Source organism: Heloderma suspectum, chromosome 4 (assembly GCF_057233095.1).
Source record: "Heloderma suspectum isolate Gila_16-S chromosome 4, 16-S_ref, whole genome shotgun sequence".
In the NCBI taxonomy this organism is placed as follows: Eukaryota; Metazoa; Chordata; class Lepidosauria; order Squamata; family Helodermatidae; genus Heloderma; species Heloderma suspectum.
This window is the reverse complement of record NC_139461.1, coordinates 215,473,160-215,495,947: the sequence shown is the minus strand read 5'-3', so window position 1 is coordinate 215,495,947 and position 22,788 is coordinate 215,473,160. Positions and strand designations below refer to the sequence as shown.

The 22,788-nt window shown below is 40.5% G+C and overlaps 1 protein-coding gene across 1 annotated transcript in view; it reads left to right on the top strand.

Annotated features, from left to right (window-relative positions):
* Positions 1-22,788, top strand: part of LRRC7 (leucine rich repeat containing 7) — a 296,928-nt gene that overhangs the window by 128,537 nt on the left and 145,603 nt on the right. Inside the window, exons 3-4 of the mRNA XM_084852238.1 lie at positions 1,874-1,991; positions 12,236-12,314. Of these exons, the coding sequence (XP_084708364.1) occupies positions 1,874-1,991; positions 12,236-12,314 (197 nt within the window). The remainder of the gene's footprint in view (positions 1-1,873; positions 1,992-12,235; positions 12,315-22,788) is intronic.

Below are 22,788 nucleotides of genomic sequence, written 5' to 3'. Positions count from 1 at the left end.
TTAGGGTACGTTCAGTTTTGCTGTCACTATTTCTTTTGAACATCTATGCTATGACAAAGAACATGTGGCATGAGCTTTTTATATCTTTGCTCTGGTCAATGGTTAGGTTAATGCCACCACTCACCAGTCAGAGGTGAGGATTCCACCTGTCCCATTATCCTAATATTTGCCTCTACATTTTGTTATGGGAATGCCTTCCCCTTGTCTACATGGTTTATATAAAAGTCCCCTGAAGTTCTTTGAAGCTTCGACATCTGTACCTTCTTATCACTTGGCTTTAAAACAAAAAGCCACTTGCATCATCGTTGTCATGGCTGAGCCATCAAGTAAGGGTGCTGTTCTTACCGTGTTGTTGTTGCTTATAGACTCAAACAAGGCCATCCTGCCAGTATAAGTAGTACACCGAGTAGCTGTGTTTTGTTCTTTAGTCAACGTCACAGTTTCTTATCAGCAGGTGGTGGCTTTAAACAAAAGTAATCCTTGGCATACCTCTGCACTGCTCAAACCTGCAATGCTCAAACCACATGTTGTCCATTTCCCACCCCCCAATCACAGGCTGTTACTGCATTTTTTTGGATTAAAGGTGTTCTAAGGTACAAGCACACAATATAAATATGGGGTATCAGTATGAGTCAGAGGTCTACTTGGGGTCTTCTTAAAATAATACATTAGACTCATTTGATCATTCCAAGACCAGGTTGGCATTGTTCAGGTTTTCAAGATCAACATAATGAATTAGACTCATTTAACCCTTTCAGTACCATGTTGACATAGAGAATTGTGCAACCTAAATAACCACCATTATCAGTGTATGGGCTCCTGCCTAAAAGGAATACCAACCTATTGCAGATTAGTTATCCCCCCTGGGGTGTTAATGTTCAAGGTCATAGTAATATCTCAAGAGTTAAATAAGGTTTCCTGAGAAAATGTACTTGTTAAAATGGCTCTTCAGAGTAATTTTATTTCTCTGTAAATGCATTTCTTACTCTTGCCTTATTGTTGCCATTACGTATCATTTTTTTCCCTGAAAGGTAGACTGAGAGTAGACGACAAAATCATTCCAAAAGGAACCATTTTCTTAATGGAAATTGGTTTGCATTAAGATCCTGTTTCACCAGCCCAAATGAATGGTCTCTTTTCAGTGGCTCTCAGACTTTCTGAAGCAATGCATTTTTGAACAGATGATAGGGCCTTTCATAAAATATACCAAATAGTAGCTGTGCAAATTCACACGCAAGATGCTAAAACGAAGTTAACTTCCATTGCAGTTTGTTCACCAGCATTCTGTAAGTGTTAATGTTAGTTATGCATTGCTTGGATTTTAATATTGTTGCATTACGGTTTCATTGAATTAGTGAAGGTTTCTGATGTGGTGTGGTTCTCCTCCCTTTATAGCTTTATAACAGAAAAAATATTAAAATGGTGGTTTTACCTTTTAAGTTGAAAAAACAGACTGTCATCTTTAATTTAGTAGCTAATCAGTACCAACACCACTTCTGTTCTTGGAGGTCTCCAACATCACCGCATCCTCAGTCCTACTTTGTCGGTCTCTACCATTGGTAGGTCCTGTATTCTTAACCACTCTGGTTAAGAAGTCTGGTTAAGTGAAGAACCTTGTCAACTTTCCTTCATGTTGACATACGTTTTCACTGCAGTTTTTGGTGTGGCGTTGGAGGGTTTACTCTCAGGAGGCTGTGTGGAGGGAGAAAGTTTAGCAGCTGTTAAGAGATCAGGCTCATTGCGTGTGCACTGGTCGTTATTGGCTATGAGAAATGTGTGGTATTTTGTACTATATTTATTACTGCCTCTAAATGTTAACCATACACTAACATATAAAGGGAGTGTTATAACCAATTTTCTTTTGTTGTTGTAGCAATTATTCAACTGTCAAGCTCTGCGTAAACTGAGTATCCCAGACAATGACCTTTCAAGCCTGCCAACCAGCATTGCCAGTTTAGTTAATCTTAAAGAACTTGACATCAGTAAAAATGGTAAGGAAAAATTGTTCCTGTATTCTTTTTCATTTATCATAGAATCATAGATTTTTAGCAGCAAGGAAGAAGCTATCTCACTAATCTTGCCCTCATGTGGAAAGAATTATACCTCAGCATATCTCCAGAACATTTTATTTGGATAACTTAAAAATGAAAACCTCTAAGAGCGCACTGCTATGCATGTTTAGACAGAAAAAGCCTTACAGCTCCCAGCATTCCCCAGCCAGTATGGTTGGCTGGGGAATAGTAGGAGTTGTAGGACTTTTTTCCGTCTGAACATGCATAGGATTGTGCCCTCAATAAAGTGTTCTATTAAGTTCTTCCTGGTGTATCTTTTCTCTGATTTAATCTGAGATCAGTTGTGGACCAACAGCAAAGTTGGCTTTGCTCATATGCAACACTGAGTGCTCCAGCTGCCGTGCAACTACAGTCTTGCTAGCCATAATTCTAACATTGCAGGAAGCTGTGCAAACAAATATGCCTGTGCAAATATTTAGGGTTGTGCAAATTGCCATTGTAATTGGCCATTGTAAACACACAGCAGTTGTGTTTCCCATCTGCCTCTTTTTCTTTAAGCTCGTTTAGGAAAATGGAAAGAGCGCAATTAAGCAGAGCCATTGTAGGAAAGTGTTTCAGTTTGCTAAAAGAACCTCATGATTTTCATGATGACAAGGTACAAAATTGTTAATGTGTCTAACATACTTCATTTGTAAAGAGAGACATGGAATGGATTTCCAGTTCTAGTAGTATGTCGATCCAGTGTTAAATATTGGCCATGATTTGGTAGATAATTCCATATTCACATTCTAAACCTTGATTTTGGTTTTAGTGAATGACCATATATATCTTTTGTTAAAGATAAAGGGAATTTAAGGATTTTATTTACTTACCTGAACTACAAAAATGGTTTGGGTCTTACAAAATAGAAGGAAAACACAATACCTTTTCTTCCTCTAATTCATATACTTGTGTGTGTGTGTGTGTGCGCGCTCTGTGTGTGTGTGTGTGTGTGTATATATATAGAGAGAGAGAGAGAGTGAGAGAGAGAGAGAGAGAAAGATGAATCTATGATCTGTCCTCCCTGAGAGGAAGGGACCTTCTGCAAGAGGAAGGGCACTGCTCACAGAAGGTCCTTCCACCTAATTTTTTTGATCCCCCCTATCTCCCACATGACAGCGTACCCATTCAGGAGGGTTTCCTGACTCTCTGTGTAGCATTTTCAGGTGGGTGGAGGGGTTGCCATGAGAGGGAGGGGGAAATCCACTTCCACCAGCACAGTCGATCCAGTGTAAATCTGGGTCCAACCCATAATGTTTAATTAGATAATACATATATGACACTTTCATTGTGAGACAGAGCATTATTGCAGGCTAGTTGGAGAACATCAGGCTGGAGGTTCTTCATCTTTGCTTTACTTCATTGTTTAAACCCACATAAACCATAAACTGAGCTATATATTTAGTACAAAATACATAACCTTTTATACTGGTTTAAATATCATATTTTCCCTGTAGAAGAAAAGGAACTGTGGTTTGGTGAGGGTACTGGGAGAGATACTTACATGCGCACTCATGCATGCATGCACACGCATGCTCTTTTCAAAGAACTGCAGATCCTAAGATACTTGTGGCTTCTATTTGTCTCTAGTGTAGATACACCCAAAATGTCACTTAATAGAGGCAGTGAAATTTTAAAATATATATCCCAGAAGTTCAAGTTTCATACATTATTTTTAGCCATTCTCTATTTGAAGTTTTGCAGCTGATCGTAAATGTGAAGTAAATATAGTTTATGGAGTCTACTAGTAATGAGGCAATGAATTACTGGAATGCCCTGTCAGGATTTCAAACCAATGCATCTACATATATTTTATAGTAAATGTTCAAAATGTAAAGAATGCTTACTTTTACTGCTAGTTCTTAAGATTTTAGAAGGCCACTGAGAAACGTCTGTTCCCTCCTTAAAACTCACATTTTCTAGGAAGCATTCTGAAAAACCAATAGTTATTGTATCTAAGTGAAAGGGCATGTAATTGAAATAACCATATGTTTTTCCCTGTCTCCCTTCCCACCCTTTTCATCTGTAATCTGTTTTCAGATAGAAGCCCCTTGGGATTGGGAACCTGTCAAACCTGTTCTTTGTAAAGCTACATTTACATGGATAGTGCCATATAACTAACTAACTAACTAACTGAGGGAGCAATCCTATGCATGTTTAGACAGAAAAAAGTCCTACAACTCCTAACATTCCCCAGCAAGCCATCTATAGAGTGCTGGGCATTGTAGGACTTTTCTTCTGTCTAAACATGCATAGGATTGCACCCTGAATAAATAAATAAATACATACATACATACATACATAATATCAGTACTTGCGGAAATGGCTGCCTCTGGTAAATTACCATTTTTATCCTTGTGTTTATCATTTTTCACAACATGCTGGGAGAGAAAGAGAATGCTGAAAACATTAATTGCGTTTCTGACCATTTCTTGCATGCATTATGGTTTTGACAGCATTAAAAGACTTTTCAGTTACTTTGAAGGATAGTTTACTCCAAATATGTAATAGTTTTTAATCTCTTTTTGTTTGTTTTGTATGGTTTGGACATAATGCTAAACCATGATTTACTATTGTGTGAACAAGCAGCAGTGATGCTTGGGCTCACATGTTCCCCTCTTCCTCTCCCCAGCAAAGCAGCACAGATTAGATGTATCTGCTTCTCATTTTAAAGCAACTGGCATCATTATTTCTGAACTGGGAGCTCTGATTAGTTTAAACTATGGTTTGTTGAAACAGGTCACCATGAGAGGTTTGATTCTGGCTTGCTTCAATAAACGATAGTTTAGATTAATCACAATTTGTCCTTTTTCAGACATAAAAGGAAACCATGGTTAAAAACAGGAAGGGGATGCTTCTGATTTCCTGGCAACTATGCCAGACAACGGTATGGGAAAGCTCATTATCCTGAGGCTTGTTTATGTATCACTGAATTATGGTTTAATACTACATCTGAACTGGGCCTTTTTGTATGTCGTCAAACCATGCTTTGATACTAATTATTCATAGTTCATATTATGTGCTGGGCACATGAATGGGTAGGGAAGAGGCTAAAGAGAATGAGAGAATTAAATAGGTTGGGTAGATGCACTTGAGAGAATGTGGTAGATGAAAGAGGTCCTGGAAAAATATTACCTGGAGCAACATAGGATGAAGATAGCAAGTTAGGCATCTTACACTTCAGGCAAGGACATATATTATGGGCTTTGGCAGTGATAAGAGAAGGGAGGCTGAGTTCCATAATGGTAATTAAAAATATATTTTATTTATTTATCCCACCTTTTCACCAAAAAAATGGCACACAAGGCAGCTAATAATAAAATACAGATTGCAGTGTCAATGCCAATTACCAGTTTTAATTGCAGGGAAACAGAGTAGGATTGCCAGTCCTTAACCAGCTCATGCTGTTATAAGCTAAGGATGGGAGAAACTAACTAAATAGTTCATTCTCTGTTGAAATGTTATTTCTTTTGTCTGATTTGCTAAAGTCACACTGCAGTAGGAAGAACACGCACTATAACCTTTATAGCCTTCCAGCAGGGGAAGAACTATTACTTCCAGACTTGTCAAAATGAAAAAAAAGATTTAGAAGATCAGAGGCTGCTAATCAGTCTATTAAATATTCTTGCAGATATATCCTTTTTTTTAAAGTAAGCACTTTCATTTTTATAGCTCGGATCCTGACTAGTTGTGCTGTAAAAAAGGAGCCCTTCTATTCAAGGATGGGACCAAAATCTAGTAGAGGATCTCCCTGGTGGAAGGGGTGGGGAGGAGGGAGGCAATTTCTGCTGATTTCGCTGTTCCATTCCACAGGGTGCCCTAGCCCTTTGAAGCAGATATTTAGAGGCACAAGAGGCTGCAGGAGGAAGGGGGAAGCATTGAAAGTCAGCTTCACCCCCTTCCACTGACAGGAACATCTGGAGTCGAACTCCACTCAGAAGCCGAAGTAAACTCAGGATCGCAGCCCATGTACATTACTGAGTAATAGCAAAATCACACCACATACAACCCCGTATTACTCCTACAAATGTTAGCTTTCTTATGGAGGTGGTAGTAAAAGAATGCAAAGCTTCATATGTTTATTTAAAAAAAATAACTAGACATTGTTCTGCCTTCTCACCATTCATGTAATATATGAAAGTTGGGAGGAGCTTCTAGCTCAGCCTTTCTCAACCTAGTACTCTCTAGATGTTTTGGATTACATTTCCCACCATTCCTGGCCACTGGTTGGAGAAGGTTGTTCTATATACTTCTGTGTTCAATAATAACTTGCAAAAGAATCTCACCAGGTCTGTGATGACCAGCTGGAAGGATTGCTCTGCAGAGTATGCCGCAATATAGTCTTTGAACTGGGAGTTGACTAAATCTAAGCAATTTCTAAGAGCCCTAGGGAGTTTTTTGAGCAGAGCAAAACCTCAAAGGGCCAAATTCTGACAACAGTGCACATAATTGATTCTCTTTAATTTTCACTGCTACCCATTTGGGCACTCTGCTTGTCTAATGGTGTCAGAATAAAAAAGTGTTACATAATGCACGGGATGTATCATTAAGATGAACATTCTGTTATATTCAGTCTGTCTTTAGGGCATGCTGGAGCTATTTTTATTTTTAAAATTGTCTCCTTCATCACTACAGTGAATGCATGCCTTATTTTAGAGCCAATTTAATTTAAATTTTCTCAGCTTCCCTCTGTGTATTTAAGACCCACTGTCAGAGCTCTGTCCTCAGACCAGCTAAGCCTGTAGTTTGACTTCATTTCAAAAACAGCTTATTCCCAGTGAGGTGCCTGACTAAAGAAAAATAATCATAAAGTAGTAGGCATTTTTAACAAGATATCTCTGTGTTTTTTTTATTTTATAAACCTGGGAAGTATATTTGCTGATTTCAAAGGAACTTGTTCAGTGTGATTAGGACTGCTGAAGACATTTTACTTATAGAGTGCAGTATTAAAGATGTAATGGAAAGCAGAGGTGATCTGCATGGCTCATGTCAGCTCTGGGCAGCTGTTGGAGGCATCTTTGAGTGGCTGCTGGTGCCCTAGAAGACACCACAGTTTATGCCTGTTCTGGGCTCTCCTTTTGTTAAATGTACACTCATACCCACACCCTTACTGAATCTTTGTTTTCAGCAACACCCTGGAAAATGGGTCAGCTTCTGAGGAAATGCTGGGGGTAGGGGGAAATGGCTGTTGGCACCATCAGAGTAATTCCCTCAGATCCCCAAACCCTAGGGAGGACCACCATTTAGGGGGCACCAGATGGACCTTTGTTGAAGGCCCCACTGAGCCCTGGAGCTGGATTGGGTGAGCTAGAAGAAGAAAATGATCATGGGAAAGTGTCAAACAACACAAATATGACATGAAATTCAAAATGTAACATTTAAATCTTGAGGGAAGATTTAAAACCAAACGTTAACACAGTATATTTCTAAGAATCCATACCAGATTTTTTTTTAAATTTTAAGATTTTTTGGTTCTCTTCCATAGACTGAAATGGAAACAAGTATGGAAGCATAGTGGAAAAGTATGGAGTTGTGCTTCTTGGCCCACACATATGGGTTGGATTTTTTTTAATTGAGGCAAGGTAAGGCTGTATTTATATGTCCTCCTGTGCACCCAGAGGTGCTTACTAGATTGTGGCCACATAACAGACTTCTTAAAATAAATTTTCACTAGAAATCTTCATTCCTTTCCAAAGAGAAGGGGCCTTTGAACAAGGACAGACTCAAAAGTCCTTGGGTAATAAATTCAGTTGTAATACTTTATTCTTCTGTGTCATTGCTCAGTGACTTTCTTTGCATTTAGTCCACTTCTCTGATGATTTACTCCATTTCATTTTGCAGAATAAACATCCATAGGCTATTACCTTGACAAGCCTAATAAAAAAAATTAACATAAGTAAGTTCCAGTGATGACTCATGGGCTAAGAAAAAAACAGTATTCATCCGCATACAGACAAAGCCAGTAAAATCCACTGGAACATCCCACCTCTTTTGCTATGGACAAATCCTTGATAGATAACAGTGACTAAAGAATATCAGCAGTCTTTCTGTTAGTAACACATAATTTGCACTCACATTTCATTGTTAGTGAGGATCAGCTGAATTATAACAGTGTGGAAGACAATAACATTGTGCAACTCACATCCACTTTATAGAGTAGAACAGGTCCTTGCCTTGAGGACATTACAGTCTAAAATGTGACACAGGAACAATAGAGGAAAAGGGAGGCCAGGGTAAACAGGAAGGTTGTTTTCATGTGTTCCTTCCCATACACTTAAGATTTTCAACAGAGGCTCTTCTTCAGGTTCCCACTACTAGATGTGTATCAGTTGGCTACTGGGAAAAGGTGCTGGTGCCCCAAGTGTAGTTTTTCCCTCTGGTCTGGTCCTAAACTCTGCCCCAGGAGACCAACTGGCACAGCTGATTGGCTCCTGAGACATGACCTTGGCTGCTATAGTGTGGATATATGGTGGCCTAGACAGACTGCCCCCCAGCCTCTACTGAGAAGTGTTTTGTCCTCCCTGCAACCATAACTGGAGACGACTGGGGCTCCCAGGAAGCAAGGAACTGTGTATCATCTTTGGATTCATGTAATAGTTTTTTATACCCTTCCACTTCAGGGCATCTGATAGGAATTAGCATAGCATGTTCTAAGTAGTCAGAATTTAGCAAGACAAAAGTGCTCTGAGTTCTGTAAACTTTGCCCTGTATAAGGGAAGAGAGGCAGTCTTCTTTCTCAGTTCTTTGTGAATGGACCGTTTCACTGGACATTTCTCTGTTTTCATTGTGTACGTTCAATTTCTGCTTAGAAACAGACCTGTAGCCAGTGAAGTTGCTATAACAAGGGAGTCACATTCAACAGAATTAAAAATAAACACCAAGCAGCATAGAACCAATATAACAGAGGTTTGAAAAGTCTGGGAAAATAAAAAGGTCTTTGCCTGATGCTAAAATGATATCCAGGTGGGTGCCAGGCCATTATCTCTAGTTTCAAAGTGTAGTGAGATGGATGAGGAGAAATAAAGGCAGGGGCTTAAAATAGAGTATGATGCCTTATTCACTGAAAAGAGGGAAAAACTATTAAGTGAGCAACTTAATAGAATGGGAAAACAACAGTTAGGATTTACTTAACAAGGAAGGGAAGAAAAGGGGAAGGGGAACAATTCAAATAAATATGCATTTAAGGCAAGTGTCTAAAAAAGAAAAGAAAGAAGGGGATGGAGTCCAATAACATAGGACCAATGCAGGTGTTCTGTAAATATAATTTAAACCCCATTGGAGAGGGGAATATTGGGAAGGAAGTGGTTGGGGGGGAATGTTTAAACCTCCCCTTCTCCCATGTGATGGTCCTGATCCAGATCAGGGGTGCATGCTTACTTGTGAGTAAGGGACAATTGCATGCCATGGAATTATCATAATGTGTAGTTTGGTCCTTACTGCACTGCAGGTGTGGGCAACTCCAGATGTTTTGGTCCAGCATTGGTATGCTGGCTAGGGGCTGATGGGAGTTTAGGCCAAAACATCTGGAAGGCCACAAGTTGCCTCCTACTGGTCTACTGTAATGTGCTATACATGGGTAATCCTCTTGAAAACAGCTCAGGAATTTCACATGGTCCTGAATATGGCAGTCAAATTAGTTACAAGTCATAAAATACAATGTGAGTGCCACTGATTATCAGTGTGTTTGCAGGATAAATTTGAGGTACTGATTCTTGCCATCAAAGCCCAGTGTGGTCTGAGTCCAGGATAACTGAGGGAGCTCCTTCTCCCACGCATAACTTGCCATCGATTTAGATATTGTTGTGCGTACCACATATGTCAGGAATTGCTGTTTTTAATAGCTGGTTTCTGTGGTGGCCCTTGAAATTCTATGGTGGCCAAGTGAAATTTGCAAGGACTAGGAATGTAACCCATTCAAGCAAAGTTGCAGCTACAGATTTGGTTCTGTATGTTTTTTTCATGTCTGCTAATTGCATTAGTCTAGTGTTAGACTGGTATTTATATTATCATTATTATCATTATTATTATTATTATTATAAATTGTATTTTTAAGTTTGATTCTTCTCCACTTTGAGAATGTCTGTGAATTTAGAAGTGGTTTATATATTTTGTAAATAAATAAAGCATACACTTGTTATACATGAACGTCTCCCAAAATGAAGAAACCCTAAGAATGAATCTCAGGAATGAATTTTGGCCCATTCTCACTATCTTAGCACTGAGCCCATCATGTCAGTTACATGGAGGAGCTAGCTTTCCACCAAGTCTGTTGCATTTATTTATTAAAGGTTTATCCAACTTTCCCCTCCCAACCTAGAATACCAAAGCAGGTTGCAACCCATTTGAAGGTAACAGAGACATCATTCAATGCACCTCTCAGGTGAGGGAGGTGAGATCTTATAAGAATGAGTGTCAAGAGGCCATTAATTATGCATGCCTTTGACATGCCTGACATGCCTCATTTTTTATGTCATTTATTTAAAATATTTCTTGGCCACCTTTATGGGCAGAAGCCTTCCCAAGATGGCATGCAACAATAAAACACATAATTAAACCAATGTGGCAATAAAAACAGTACAAACACAATAAAAACAGCAACAGCAGCAAACGTTCTAAAAAACATCAAATGGCATAAACTTAAAACAGATAACTGTAGCCAGATAACCCAATCCAATAACACATAATCAGGGGAAGGCCAGAGTAAATTATTAAGTTTTCATGAACTTCTTAAAAGCCCACAATTATTGGGATCTGACGGAATCCCGATGGCAACTTCTTATTTAAAGTACCTATTTAGCTTTGACTTGGACCTGAGGCATATGTCCTAATGCTTGCTTGATATACATTCATTCAGTCATTCAATATTATTACTGCAAATAATACTGGCTTTGCTTATAGATATGGCTTAGACTCAAAGGGAGCCTTGTATGTGTAGTAGGTTCTTCTGTGGTCATCCATCTGTATTTATAGTCACCTGTGCTGCCCAGCAAGCCACTTCTGCAAATCAGACAACGTTAGGAGAGGCTTTCAATGAAGTATGAGAAATTGTGTGTGTGGGGGGGGTGTATGGCAAGAGCTGGTTCCTGTGCAGAAGTGTTTGCACATTTTTATTTGTTTATTTATTCATTTCATTTCTATACCGCCCACTGGCCGAAGCTCTCAGGGCGATTCACAAAAATTAAAACCACAAAGTGCAGCATAAAACAATATAAAGTATGAAAGCTTAAAACCACAATATAATAGTACAACCACGGTAAAATCTAGCAGTAACGCAGAGATTTAAAATACAGAGTTAAAACACCAGAGCTTAAAGATTAGGAAGCTAAAATGCTAAAAGACTGGGTGAATAAAAAGGTCTTCACCTGGCACCAGAAGGAGTACAACGTAGGTGCCAGATGAACCTCTCTAGCAAGCTTATTCCACAGCTGGGGTGCCACAGCAGAAAAGGCCCCCTTCCTGGTAGCCACCCACCACACTTCCTTTAGCATGGAGAAGGACCATTGAGGATGATCTTAAGGTCCAGGCAGGCACATATGGGAGGAGGCGATTGTTTAGATAACCTGGCCCCAAACTGTTAAAGGCTTTGACTGTTAATACCAGCACTTTGAGTCGGGCCTGGAAATGGACTGGCAGCCAGTTCAGCTGAAAAAGTACTGGCATGATGTGATCTCATTGGCCAGTCCCTGTTAATAGTCTTGTTGCCCTATTTTGGACTAACTGAAGTTTCCAGAGCGTTTTCAAAGGCAGCCGCATGTAGAACGCATTGCAGTAATCCAGACGAGAGGTTATCGGAGCATGGATAACTGTAGATAGGCTGTCTCTGTCCAGATAAGGCTGTAGTTGGTATACCAGCCTAAGCTGATATAAAGTGCTCCATGCCACCAAGTTTACCTGTGCCTCAAGTGACAGTTCTGGGTCCAAGAGCACTCCCAAATTATGAACCTGATCCTTTATGTGGAGTACAACCCCCTCCAGAATAGGTTGAACATCACCTAGCCAGGCAGATGCTAATAGGGGCTCTGGGTCCTAGACATGATCAGGATTTAAACATAGTTCAGGTATATTTACTACATGGTGTGGGTCCTGTGGTCTGTTTAGGACTAAATTGAAACTTTTCCCTTTGTGATAGAGCAATAATTTATGGTGTACCTAGATAACATATGACATCTTTGTTTTCTTTTTAGGGATCCAAGATTTTCCAGAAAATATAAAGTGCTGTAAGTGTTTAACAATAATTGAAGCCAGTGTCAATCCTATTTCTAAGTGAGTATCCCTGAATGGAGTTAATGTTTGTCTTTTTTATATGTGCAGTGTTTTACATATGAAAGTCTGCAATGTGAAGGAAAGGTATATCACATACATAGAGTTGTCATTTGTTTATAACAAAAATGTTATAAACAATATAGCCAAGCGTGAAAGAGCTATATGAAGGCATGGGAGCTCTGCAGTGATGGCTAGAAAAAGAAACATGGATACATTTTAAGGGTTCTACTCAATCAGTACTGATAGAGTTATTGAAGGGGGTATGTGGGCTGATGCCATGGTGAATCCACTATGACAAAGATTGTAAGCCCCCGTTTTTTTTAAAAAAAAAAATCAGTATTCAGCTTTTCTGAGACTATAGCAAGCTGCCTTATACCAAGTCAAACCATTGGTCCATCAGGCTCAGTATCCTCTACACTGACTAAAAGCGGCTCTCCAGTGTTTCAGAGAGGAGTCTTTTCCAGCCCTGTGCAGAGATGCCAGGGATTGAATCTGGGGTCTTTTTTATGCAAAGCTTGTGCTCTACCACTGAGCTACAGCCCTTTTGCCAGCAAGTTGCAAGACTGTATCTCACATGAAAGCAATAAGTTAATGAGACTACTGAGCAGCAAAAAGAATCAATGTTTGACTTAGATCTGGAAGAACTAGGTTCAAATCTCATCTGAGACTCCCTGGATAGCTTGGGTAGTTCCTTCAGTTCTCAGTTCCTTCAATTCTCGTCTTCAGTTCTTCATCTGTAAAAGAGGAATAATAGCAGTCTCTTTTACCAGGTTTTTAGGACAAACAGAATGGAGAAGGTAAAGCATGGAAAATTAAATTATGAGATTTGGCAAGCCATATAGGCCAGAACAGAGAAAGGCAATGGAATCTCCTGTTTAGAAACTTGAATTGGTCCAGTGTGGTAGAACATTTGTATGTTGATCATATTACATCAGTGCTGAAAGAGCTGCATTGGCTGTAATTTTTTCTTAGATCAATTAAAAATGCTGATGTTCACCTTTAACTATCTATATGACTAAGGACCAGGATACCTTAGAGAACATTTTCCTGTCACATTTTCTGAGTCTGAGCCTACCAGTTGCAGGTTCAAAGGCCCAAGAGTTCCAAGGTAGACAGCACAAACAGGGATCAGGCAAGAGGCAAGGTCTCAACGGTCCAGATAACAGGCAGCAAAGTGTCAAGACAACAGAGCAGTCAAGGAGCAGGAAAGAGGAAAGTCAGAGTTCAGTCCAGACATACTCATGCCAGAAATCTATATAAGAATATGTTATTATAACTTTTATTACTAGAGATTTACCAGACTGATTTTGCTCATTTTTAAAAAACTGAAGCTTGAGCAGTGTAGATGTGCAGAAAATTTTCACTGCCAGTTTATTTCTTCTGCACTAAACAGCGTGGATCTGATATCACGTTTTCAATCTGAAACTTAAAGAAATGCTACATGATCTTTTTTAAAAAAAACATGCCAAACTGCACCTGATATGACATCATGTGTTTTCGATCTTAAACTTAAAGAAATGCTAAATGAGCTTTTAAAAAAGAACATCTTTTTTGTTATGTTTCCACCTTTACCGGTTTATTTGTAGTAGATTTATTTTAAAAGTGTAAAGTTGTTCCATCGCAAGGGAAACAGGCAAATGTATTTTTCTCCAATCATTCTCAGTCTACTAGCCTTGTGGCAACACAGAGTTTATACTAGTTAGTCAAGGAAGCAGTCCAGAGTCAAGGCAAAGCAAAGGAAGTTGGATAAGCAAGGTTTGGGCGATATTGATTCCAGCAGCTCTCTTAGCCTCACACTTACGCAGAGGCTGTCAGAGTCACACCCAAGTCTCAGTTGGGTCCTCCTCCCACATGCAAGTAGATCTTTTCTCTCAAGGAGGCATATGGCTCAGTTTAGCACTCCTTCTCAAGTCTAGCACTCCTGTCTTTTCAGGCGGCATCTCTCCCAAGGGTTTGGGGGTTTCTCTTGCCTCCACCTCTGAGGCAGAGTCCCTGCCCTGCATAGGTGATGCCCTCGTGGTAGTCATGCCTGAGGGCCTGAGCTCCTCTTGGTCTGCTGGCAGATCCTCGGCATTGCTAGTGGCAGGTGGTTGCTGGTCTTCCAGCTCTTCTTCTGAAGAGGAGTCTACCAGTGGGGGCATGACACTATTCCACCACCACCACCACAAAGGTGGAGGCTCCTGGTTTCCCTGAATATCGAGGATGGAAGCAGCTAACCAGAGTAGGGGTGTGAGCATCACTGGCAACCACCCAGAGAGCTTCGGCTGGGGTGGGGTGGGGTGTATAGAAATGAAATTAATCATCATCATCTTCCTAAGAACGTTCCTCTAGCCTGCACCCCTTCAATCAATGAGGTATTGAAGTTGACCATGGTGCAGATGGGAATCCAATATCTGGGCTACCTCATACTCTTCTTCTCCATCCATGAGCACTGGAGGTGGATTTGAGGGGCCTTGGAATGGGTTATTTGGTGACGTAGGAACCAGGAGGAATCAATGGAACACAGGATGGATCCACATGGAAGGTCACAGGATTGATCTGAGTGGTTATACGAAATGGATCCAGAAAGCAGGCATCCAACTTATGACTTAGCCGGCATGTTAGAAAGTGGAGGGATGACAGCCATACCCGGTTCCCAACCTGCAGTGGAGGTCCCAGTTGATGCTTCTGATCTGCAAAGTGTTGTAAGTCTGTTTAGCCTGCTCTAGCTGTTCCCACAGGACCTGATGCAGGGCCTGAATGTTCTGAAGGAGGTGGCCTGCAACCAAGATGGAAGACTCTGGGGAGGTACCTGGGAAGAAGTGGGGATGATACCCATAGTTGGTATAAAAAGGTATCTGCAGGGTGGAGGAGTGAAGGTCATTATTATATGCGAACTCCACCAAAAGCAGTAACTCTTGTTGGTAGTTAAGATAACACCTCAGGTACTGTTCCAAGGTGGCATTTTCATGTTCCGTCTGCTTGTCCGTCTGCGGGTGATAGGCTGTGGAAAGATGCATCCAGTAGAGAAAATAAGGTTTTCCAAAATCAGGCAGTGAATTGTGGTCCTCAGTCCAACATGATGCTGTCAGGTAACCCGTGCAGGCAGAAGATATGACCCACAAACAACTGTGCAGCAGCATCATAGTTCAATTTGCAAAAGTCTCCACAAAGAATTATATCCTGTGCTTGGCGAAGGAGGCTGGAAGCCTTTCCTGGAAACAAGATAAAGTTATGTTATTCCCAGACTACATCAAAGAGGTGGCGAATAAAAGAAGGCAATTTATCAATGCAAAGGATATGGCAGAACAAATGAACTTACAATATTACTTAAAATATCCTGCTACACTTTGTATCGTGTCTGAAGGTCAGATGAAGAAGTTTCTAAATCATGAAATGGCAAAGGCTTGGCTTAATGTAAAAATGCATGAGAATTCTGTTACAACCCCATGAACTGGAATCTTTAAACAAGCTTTGTTAACTGTTTGTGTTTAGTCTATATGACTCAGACTAATTCAGAAGATAAATGATTATATTTATATTGGTTTATTCTCTTTTCTCTTTTATTTTTTCTTGCTTTTCTTTATATTTTTATTTTAAAATAGATAATATATCTAGTATAAAATTTATTACTGATGGTTGAATGTTTATATTAAGTTTTATTATTATATAATACTATATATATTTCATTATTTTTATTATTAATATAGGCTTTTAGGAATGAATTGTAGACCTGTTTCCTTGATATAAGATTGATGATACGATATAGAAATGTAAGTTTTTTTATTAAACTGTAAGATTGTTAAGCTTATAGATATAGTTTTTAAAACAGAATGGCATCGGAGGCCGGGGGGTGTTGGAGTTTAAACGTAATTTTTTAAGGGAGAGGGGGAGGGAAGGGGAGGAATTTTTTTCCTTTTTTTTCTTCACTTCCTTTCCTCCTCCCTTTTCCCCTTTTTATCTTTTTTTCCTCCCTTTTTTCTTCTCTCTTTGTTATTGTGGTGTCCTCATCAGAATATTGTACTGTTGGGAAATTGAAGTATTGATTAGGTAGTTGGTAAATTTGGTATTGTTTATTTCATTTATAAAAATAAAATAAATAAAAATATATTCAAAACAACAATAACAACTGTGCAGCATCTTTGGTAGAGGGGATTCTAACACAAGAAATAAAATGTGCCATTTTTGTAAATGAGTCCACTGTCACTAGAATGGCCATGCTCCCTTCTGACATGGATAGGTCTGTAATAAAGTCCATGGAAATAGTTTTCCATGGTCCCAATGGGGTCAATAGTGGGTATTAGCAAGCTGATGAGCTTACCAAGTTAGTTCTGTTCCCCATGACAGTTGTCACAGGTCTGGACATATCACTCCACATCCCTGTGTACCTGAGAGGCCACCAAATTTCATGGGTGACCAAGTGGAGCGTCTTGTATAGTTCTTGTATAGTGGAGCATCTTGTATAGTTCAAAATGACCAGGCCAACATGGCACAAGGAGAGCACTTCTGTGCAAAGAGAGCCTGGAGATGCATAAATTTGGCCCGGGTGGTACAGAGGTCTCCCTAGGGTTATATAGGGACACCTCCCTTACCCCAGCTCCTGTAATCAGGTTTATGCAAAAGTGTTGTGTTGTTGTAGTTGTAATTTGGTGGGACCAGAGCTGCAACAAAGTTTTCCAATCTCAATACTATGGACACCAATTCCTCCACTTCTGGGGAGATGTCTGACTTTCAAGACAATGCATGTGTTTGCTTATTGCAAGACCTCTGAATGTATGTCACTTTAAAATTAAAGCATAACAAGGAGAGAGACTATCATACCTGTAGCTGATTATATTTTGGAGCAGTCTGTAAGTATTTCAGTTTTGGTACTCAGTGTGTACTTCCACCAGGTGAGTTGTGCCTTCTAGGAGGTGACACCTGTTCTCAAACGCCACCTTATTGGCCAACAGTTCTTTATCCCAAACAATATAGTTTTGCTCTGATGGACTGAGTTTGAGAGAAAAATAGGCATACAGCATCAGTACTCCATGGGCAGGTGAAGTTTGAAGTAGCAGTATATGTTAGAGGCATCGGTCTCAACCATAAATGGAGTCTGTGGATATGGGTCCTGAAGTATGGGTTCCAAGGTGAACAGTTTCTATAAGCCTGCTGAGCAGCTTCTCCCCACTGAAAGTGGTCTTGGGAGCGAAGTGAATCAGTAAATGAAGCTGCAATCTTTGCAAAGTCTCAGATAAACCAGTGATAATAATTGGCAAAGCCAAGAAATCACTGAACATCTTTTACATTTCTGGGAGCCTGCTAGGACACTACAGTCTTCACTTTCACTGGATCCATCTTGAGACTGCCAGGCAATATTTGGTGCCCTAAGAATTCTACCTTTTATGGGTTAAAGACGCATTTCTCCAGTTTAGCATACAAATGGTGTCATTGCAACACACAATGGTTGGATGAATAGATGAGAATATCATCTAGATAAATGATAATGAATCGATCTAGGTAGTCTTGAAAGATGTCATTCATGAAATGTTGGAAAGCAGCCAGGGCACTGCACAAACTGAAAGGCGTAACAGTATATTTGTAATATTCATAACGCATCTGGAAGGCAGTCTTCTATTCATCCCCTGCTCAGGTCCAGACTGTTATATGCCCTGCACAAATCCAAGTTTGTATAAATGACTGTCACATGTAATTGCTCTAGTAACTCCAGTATGAGAGGCAGTGGGTACTTCTCAGGCCAAGTCTGCATGCCATAGTAAGCTGAAGTAAATACCACCTCACCCTGAAACCAAAAGATCTATGGAACATGGAAAGACAGCCATACTATTCATACTATTCCCAATGCAAGGGTAAAGTGTGTGACCACTGCCTGATGGAAATGGGTGGTTTCTTGATGTCCCTGAATTTCCAAGGTGAGATGGGCCATTTGTTGGGTTACTGGGCTTGATGTCAGGGGATGGCTGTCTATGCTTTCCACCAATACTGGGACCTCAAAGGGTTGTATTGGGACTTGGTGTTTCTGGGCAAAGCCAATGTCCATAAAATTACTGAAGGGACCTGGGTCAAGCATAGCCATGGTCTGAATGACAGGCTTATCCAGCCAATGAAGACAAGTACTTAGAGTCAAGGGTTGGCATGGTAGCCTCTCAGTTGGGTCGGGGCTGGTAGAAGATGCCCGGGCCAGACCTACAACCCCTTCTAGGCTTGGGGGCCATAGTTACCCACCACCAAAGGACGATAGTGTTTGGCAGGTCAGAAATTGGCATAATGACCAGGCTCTCCACAATACAAACACAGACTTGCTCGGCATAGATGTTGTTTTTCTTCTGCTGTTAGGCACAGTTGGACAATCCCCTAGCTACGTAGGTTCCTCCATGGAAGCTCTGGGTCCACCCAACATCAAGGATGCCCAGAGTCAGGTCAGGGAGCTTGAGGACCTGTGATGGATGGCTGTTCGAGACATAGGGTGGTGACTTTCCAACTGACCATCTATTCAGAAGTAGTGTTGTATCAAATTTTGCCAAGTGGCCGGTTGTTCCACCTGAGCCAGTTCATTTAGGAAGGATATCATCCGCCAACCCATCTTGAAATTGATCCACAAAAACTGCCTCATTCCAGTCCAGGTCAATCAGAAAGAACTGGCATCCAAGGTGACTCTTTCCTTCCCTTGGTGGAGGCGCTGGATCCATCAGTTAGCCGACTCCACATTCTTAGGATCCTCATAGTGATTTGCAGTTGTTCCACAGATCTCCTGAAATTGTACAAGAGGGGATTGGATTGCAGTAAGTAGAGGGTTGCCTATTTAGGGGCTGGGTCAGTGAGCAAGTTGATAATTAACCCCACACAGACCCAGTCATCCAGAAAATCTTCAGAGCACATTTGCATGTAAAGAATACCATGCACCAGGAAAGCAGGAAACTTATCTGGGGACCTATCACATTTCTCAGGCAGGGCTACCAGACACTTGCCTCTAGGGAGCATGGGCAGAGGCAGTTGCTGGCCCCAAGCTGATTTACATGTGTCTGTATTCACCATGTTGGCAAGCTGATCTACCTGGTCCCTTAAGGCCAGGTTCTCTTGTAATACCACCTCAGTGATTTAGTTGTGGCTGGAAACAAACTGTCAAGTCTGAGCCTAGCAGTTGTAGGTTCAAGGGTCCAAGAGTTCATGTGGTCAGCACAAACAGAGATCAGGCAAAAGAGCTGAGTCCAGAAGTACTCATGCCAGGAATCGGTTAAGGAAGCAGTTAGGGGAAGCTGGATGCAGGAAGGTATGGTCAACACAGATTCAGCAACTCTTTCACCCTTACACTGCTGTTTTTATGCAGAGGCTGTCAGAGCTACACCCAAGCCCCAGCTGTGAGCTGAAAAGGCCTCCTTGTGAACAAGTCTCCTAAGTGCAAATAGACAAGGAGGCCTGTGGCTCAGTCTAGCACTTCTTCTGAGTTCCGGTCCTTTCAGGTGGCGTCTCTCCCAAGGGCTCGGGAGTTTCTCTGTCTGCCTTTTTTTCTTGTCCTCCACAGGTGATGCCCTCAGGGTTGTCCCCTGAGGTCCCCAGCTTCTCCTGGTTTACTCGCAGATCCTGGGCAATGCTGGTGGCTGGTGGTTCCTGGTCCTCCAGCTCTGCCTCTGAGGAGAAATCTTCCAGTAGGGGCATGACACTCTCATGCAAACTTCCTGATGTACTTTGGACATCTGGTGGAGTTCTGTTCCAGGAGCCAACTAGGGCTGAAGCAGGGCTAGTATAAAAAGAAAGCAGGGCCTTTTCAGTTATGCTATCTCATTGGTGGAATATTCCCCACATTGAGACAAACACTACTGCCTACCTTCTGGCCTTTAGACAATAGGTGAGACCTTGCTGTTTTGTTTAGCCCAGAGCAGCGGTAGGCAAAGTTTTTGCACCTGTGGGCACATTTGGCAATTTGAGAAACTGTCTTGGGCAACACCTCAAAATGGGTGCACTGCAGAGAAAAACACTGGCTTGCAGCCACCTGCCATTGTCATTTCCTAAGAATGTACCTGAGCCGCACGTGCAATCCAGAGGCATTCATAGCAAAAGAAAGTGGAAGAAGCTAGAGGCCCTCATTTTTATTTGAAGCAATCCTAGCTGCCAGTAAGAAATGTTGATAAAAAAAAAGTAGAGGGGTGCCATATTGCCTACCCCTAGCCTAGAGGATTAAATTTCTGCTACTTAGATGAAGAGAGATTATTTTTTGAATGCATTTTATTGTGAGTTGTATTTTTTATTGTTAGCTGCTTCAGCAAACCCAGAAACAGACTGAATATACATATATGTATATTGTTTTAAATACATAAAACAACTCAGCTCAATTTATTCTGAAAATAAACATGCATTTACTCACTTTCTCTGTGGTCCACTGCCTTGTGGCTCATCTGAATGTTTTTCTAATACTTAGAATTATCTGTTTAGATTTGATAGAAAAATACATATATTACTGACATGGTTTATATTGCCAAAAAATATTTATCCAGCTTTTTTAATATATAAACGCATGACCTCGTTCCTTGAGAGCTAAACATTTATATTCATCCTAAACCCTACATCTCACAAATTGAAGTGTGGGTGTGTTTTTCGAAATTATGCAATGTCAATCTGGATGTGAAATTGGCCTCATTTGCACATCACAAGAATCCACTTTTTTTGTGGGTTATTGTGAATGAGCTTGATTGCTTATGCTGCAAGCAGGAGCAGCTAAACAACCCATGGACCTTCTGTCCATGGTTTGGTTAGTGTTACGTGCGAACTGGGAACTCTGGCTCATGTCTCCCCAATAAGCCAGAGAAACAGCCTAACAATAAGCCATGGGTTCTTCCTTGTTTTGGGAGAGACAAGTCAGAGTTCCTTTTGCACATGTAACTCTAACTAAAGCATGGACAGAAGTGATCAGGTTCATTCATGTTAACCCACAGTTTTATAAAAATTGTGGGTTGTCGTGACGTGCAGACTGGGCCACTGGGAAGTTCCACACTGCAGTGTCCAAACACAGAAGAGTTCTATTTTTGTCTTACCCCACTTCCTGTGAGCCAAAGTATGTCTCCAGAATATGGTTCAGTTTAGGGTGCAGTGAGAACCATAGTTTTCCATAGTTGAACACAGAGACTGGACTCATAAATAAATGACAGACATAGTTCCTGGAATATCACTGACCTAATGTTACAAAGAATTTTAATTTCTGCATTGATTTGGAGGGATGGCTCTGCTGTTATGTGCATCAGTGGGAACTTTGCCAAATGATCTATCTATGGGAACTTTGCCAAATTCTCTCTCTCTCTCTCTCTCTCTCTCTCTCACGCACGCACGCACGCACGCACACACACACCTTTTGTTTCTTTAAAATAGTTGGCTTTGCTTTTCTTATGCAACATCTTTTAGTGCCTGTAAAGTTCTAATTAATGAAACTATATCTGACAGCATCTATGGCACCATTAGGGAGATGTTTTACAATAGTGTCAAAATGGTTCTTCTTTTTGGTGGCCATAAAATTTAGATGTAGCAGGAATACATTGGCTAAGGTTGCAATCCTATGCATGCTTACCTGGGAAGTAAACCATATTGAATACAGCAGAGCTTCGTTCTGATAAAACATGCATATGGTTGTGCTGTAAGGAGGTTACAGTGCAATTCATTTAATACAAAGTAATACTTAGTTGTCCTCAGCAACTTTCTCTATGGCACAGATTTACCAGAGTGAATTGTCCATTGTCATATAGAGTATATATTCTATAGTCATTTACATCGGGGGGGGGGGGGAAGAATGTAGATCTCCAGATTATTTGGACTTTGACTCCCAGCATTCCTAACCATTGCTATTCCTGCAGGGGCTTCTGGGTGCTGAAGTCTAAAACATCTAGAGATCTAACTTCTGCCCACTCCTGACTTACAGGAGTTAGTTAGGCATTGTTAGGCATTAAAATAAACAAAATGTGGTTCTTATGTATACATAGTTCTGTCATTTTCCCTCTGTTCTTATCTCAACTGCACAATGTTGATTTATCAATTATATCATGCTGTCTTTTTTTCTGTAATAATTCAATTATGCCAATGCAAAGTAGGTGCAATAATAACATCTTACAGTCATGTTTTAGGGACAAATGGCAACACATCTCATAGGGCAATAGTCCTCAATCTGAATAAAATTGCATTATGCTTTCAGTATCAATAAAAATGTTTCGTTCCAGAGGTTATAAAAACTGACATTGATATCATCTGATTATCATTTCAAAATTAAATCTATCTCTGAGAAGCTAATGCAGACAAATGAAAGAGCTGATGTAACCTTAAATTACCAGGTGCATAAATCTCCCAAAAGAGTGATGTAGTGTATAATTTGTTTCAGTAACATACGAAATGTTAGCTCTAACAACTGGCTCAATATATTTTTCTGTGTTCACTGCAGCAGTATGGGTGTGAGTGAGGACATGTATCTGTGGGACTTATTTTTGTATTGTTTTTATAGTATCAAAGCTAAATCTTT